The sequence below is a fragment of the Apaloderma vittatum genome, unplaced genomic scaffold (assembly GCF_000703405.1).
Source record: "Apaloderma vittatum isolate BGI_N311 unplaced genomic scaffold, ASM70340v1 scaffold29026, whole genome shotgun sequence".
Taxonomy (NCBI): domain Eukaryota; kingdom Metazoa; phylum Chordata; class Aves; order Trogoniformes; family Trogonidae; genus Apaloderma; species Apaloderma vittatum.
In genome coordinates, this window is record NW_009722763.1 from 13,842 (window position 1) to 17,108 (window position 3,267).

Here is a 3,267-nt window from a genome sequence, read left to right on the forward strand (position 1 = left end):
CCAGCCTGCCCTCGCAGCAGAGCTGCTCCAGCCCCTGGATCAGCTTTGTGGCCTCCTCTGAGCTCGTTCCAACAGCTCCATGTCCCTCTTAGGGTGGGGACACCAGAACTGGACGCAGGATTCAAGGTGGGGTCTCAGCAGAGCCGAGCAAAGGGGGAGAATCCCCTCTCCTGCCCTGCTGGCCACACTTCCCTGGATGCAGCTGAGGGCAGGGTTGGTCTGTTGGGCTGCAGGAGCGCCCTGCCGGCGCGTGCTGAGCTCCTCGAGTGTCAACACCCCCAAATCCTTCTCTTCGGGGCTGCTCTCACCCCACTCTGTGCCCAGTTTGTGTTTGTGCCTGGGATTAGCCCGGCCCAGGTGCAGGACCTTGCATTTTGACTTGCTGAAGCTCCTGCAGTTTGCACGGGCCCATTTCTCCAGCCTGGCCAGGTCCCTCTGGGTGGCCAGAAGGCCCGTCTGAAAGACCGCAGGTATTTGCCATCTCCAGGCTGGGATGTGAAATTGGAATCTCTTCATTGCTCTGAGCCTACAGGCAGGTCAGCTTCCAGGAGGAACTTGTCTGAACACGTTTCTGCGCTGACTTCAGCTACGGTTGTGTTTGCAGGTGGATGCGAAGGAAATATGTAACTTAAATCCAAACCTTTTAGATTTTTGGTAGCTTTCTGTGCATGTAATCCTGCTATTCTGGGAGAAGCTACCTTTTTTAAAAACATATCCTTGAATTTTTATTTACCGTAGCGGAGAGCCGGGAAGCCAGGGCGTTATTTAGAAGTCGTTTGTGAGGTGTTTTAAAACAGCGACCAAAATTGTGAATATTGGGATGTACCTCTGGTTGTAGATTACAAATACCCGTTAGATATTTGAAGAAGTAAATCTGTAGGTTACAGATACCCATTAAATATTTTAAAAAGGAAATCTAGCAGCCATCGGACATAACTCTTAGCGCATTATCTGTCTTCTTATGTCTAAAAAAACCCGTAATAGGGCCAGATGAAAGAAATCCAACCCCGTTGAGTCAAATTAAAGCCAGGCTGCTTCTCCGTACGGGCAGATTGCTCGGGAGAGGCTTCTCCTGGCTCTTGAAGGAGAGTGATTGTCCCAATGAGCCTGGCACAGCCTGAGGGTTGATATTTTAAATTTTTTTGGCCTGGTGTAGGTGGACGGAGAGCTGGAAGCGCTGCTGGAGAACGGAGAGGGTCTTTCCGACAAGAACCAAGTGCTCAGCTTGTCCCGGCTGATGGTTCGGATCGAAACGCTGGAGCAGAAGCTCACCTGCCTCAAACTCATACAGGTGAGGTCCTGGCTGAAGCGGGGGGAGGAAGCTGCGGCCCCTAAAGCCGCGTCCTCGGAGCTCTCGTTGGAGGGGGAGGGTGGGAGGAAGGTTTTGTGCCCGTGTCGGCATCCCAAGCGCCAGCCAAGCTTTCAGAGATCGCCTGTCACCTCCACCTCGCTCCTTTTGTGCAGCTTGGCTGGGGCGGTGATGCAAAATGCCCCAAATTATGTAAATAAACTCCTTGATGTGTAAGACTTTAGAGGGTAGACAAGCAGTTTGTCAGCTTCAAATCCCACCTGTCTTATCCCCGAGGTGTGACCCTACTGGGCACGGGTGGCTTGTGCTGGTTTTCTGGGCAATTTTCGTTAAGTTCTTGTCGAAATTAAAGGTTTGGAATTTGCTTGTAAGCCTCTGACCGTTCCTGTGGGTCCTCTCTAACTTTGGCTCACGCAGAACACGCACTCGCAGTCCTGCCTGAAGTCCTTCCTGGAGTGTCACGGCTTGTCTCTCCTCTGGATTTGGATGACGGAGCTGGGCGACGGGAGAGGAAGCACCGCGAACAACCTCAAGTTGCAGCTGGAGGTCGGTAATTCCCTCGACTTTGAAGCTTTCCGAGCAGCTTCACTACTTGTTCAGGAGCGTGATGATTTTATTTATTCTTTTTAAATATACCTATTATACACCAAATATTCATGAGAACAAACTGCAGGTATCCTCAGAACCGCAACCTAAAGCTTCTACTTTGAGGGAAATCTTTTAATATATGGAAAGAATTTGCACTTGTGGTTCTTCTTAGATTTCTGAGTGAGCAACATGAGCCAGACTTAAAGGTTGTTGCTGTTTATTCCATACGGAACCATGCAGGGAATTTGAGGTAGCGACAGCCTGAAGTGGAGCTTGAATATTCCTTTTTTTTCTCTGCATGCTTCGGCCTTGCATGCAAAAAGACATCTGGAAGTGCCTTTACTAGGGATGCTGTGCCACGAAGGTTGCCGTGCAGTTTGGAGTCCTGCGTCCCGAAGGAGAGACCAGAAGCCACGTGAGCTCTAGAGCTCGTGGCGCCTCTCCCGCTGCCTCCACTTTCATTTTTCAGAAGCGATGACAATCCTTCCCCGCCCTGCTTCCTTAGCTCAACACGATTTTTCACTTGGCTTTCTGGAAAGGCCACCAGTCCCACCGGCTCGTCCTCATCCATCCTTCCTCGGACAGAGTTTTCCCTGTAAATACCTGGGTTAGAGGTCTCTGATGTTCCATCGGAGCTTGCTGACGTGGAGGATTTGAGCAGACCCACCCCTACTTCATCTGGATTTGTGTTCATACGGTGCCTGCCCTCCTTGCTCCCTGCCGTAGAGGTGCCGTGGCCTTGTGGAGCTGCAGGGTAGCTCAACTCCGACTCATCTTTGACCTCTGGCTTTGCAGAAATCAATGGTCAGGTTAAGGGTAGACTCTAGTTTTCCCCTGGAAACGACTCAAACACTCAACCTCGTTGATCACAAACCCAGAGCTGCTCCCTCCACGGAGAGGGAAACCAGCGGTGACTTTGTCTCCACCCTCGATACATCCACCGTCAACTTCGGTGGGGTCCTGTGAATTGGGATATATTCTTTTAAAATCCAGGTGATTCTCCACTGCGTTGCAAGTGGAGCTTGGGATAGGGGCCAGATGACGTGTTGCTCTTTTTTCTTTCCCCTTTTTGAAAAGAACTGTTGTCATTTTGAGAAAAATGGTCTCTTTGGCTTTCTCTGCTGGAGGGCTGCGTTTGAAAGCAAACATATCAAAAAATCTTGTGTAAGGGCTTGCTTCAGAGTCAGGGATTTGGGGTCTGAAGTTGCTGAAGTCACTTGCTGGGTCCTGGAGCAGTTGTGCTATTTAATGTCTCGTGCTTCCTTCTGTGCCTGTGGTGGGTTTTGCAGAAGGATTTTGAAGATCTTTGCAGTAACTTGGTTCTCAGGCTTTGGCTACAACCCAGGTGAGGCCAGGCACCAGCACAGCTC

General features: G+C 50.5%; 1 protein-coding gene across 1 annotated transcript in view; it reads left to right on the forward strand.

The window, feature by feature from the left end:
- The window catches only part of SETD2 (SET domain containing 2), a gene marked incomplete at both ends in the record, with an annotated part of 15,732 nt that extends 13,819 nt beyond the window's left edge, over positions 1–1,913 (forward strand). The window contains 2 exons of the mRNA XM_009871873.1: positions 1,157–1,291; positions 1,727–1,913. Of these exons, the coding sequence (XP_009870175.1) occupies positions 1,157–1,291; positions 1,727–1,913 (322 nt within the window). The remainder of the gene's footprint in view (positions 1–1,156; positions 1,292–1,726) is intronic.
- Positions 1,914–3,267: the final 1,354 nt, after the last annotated feature.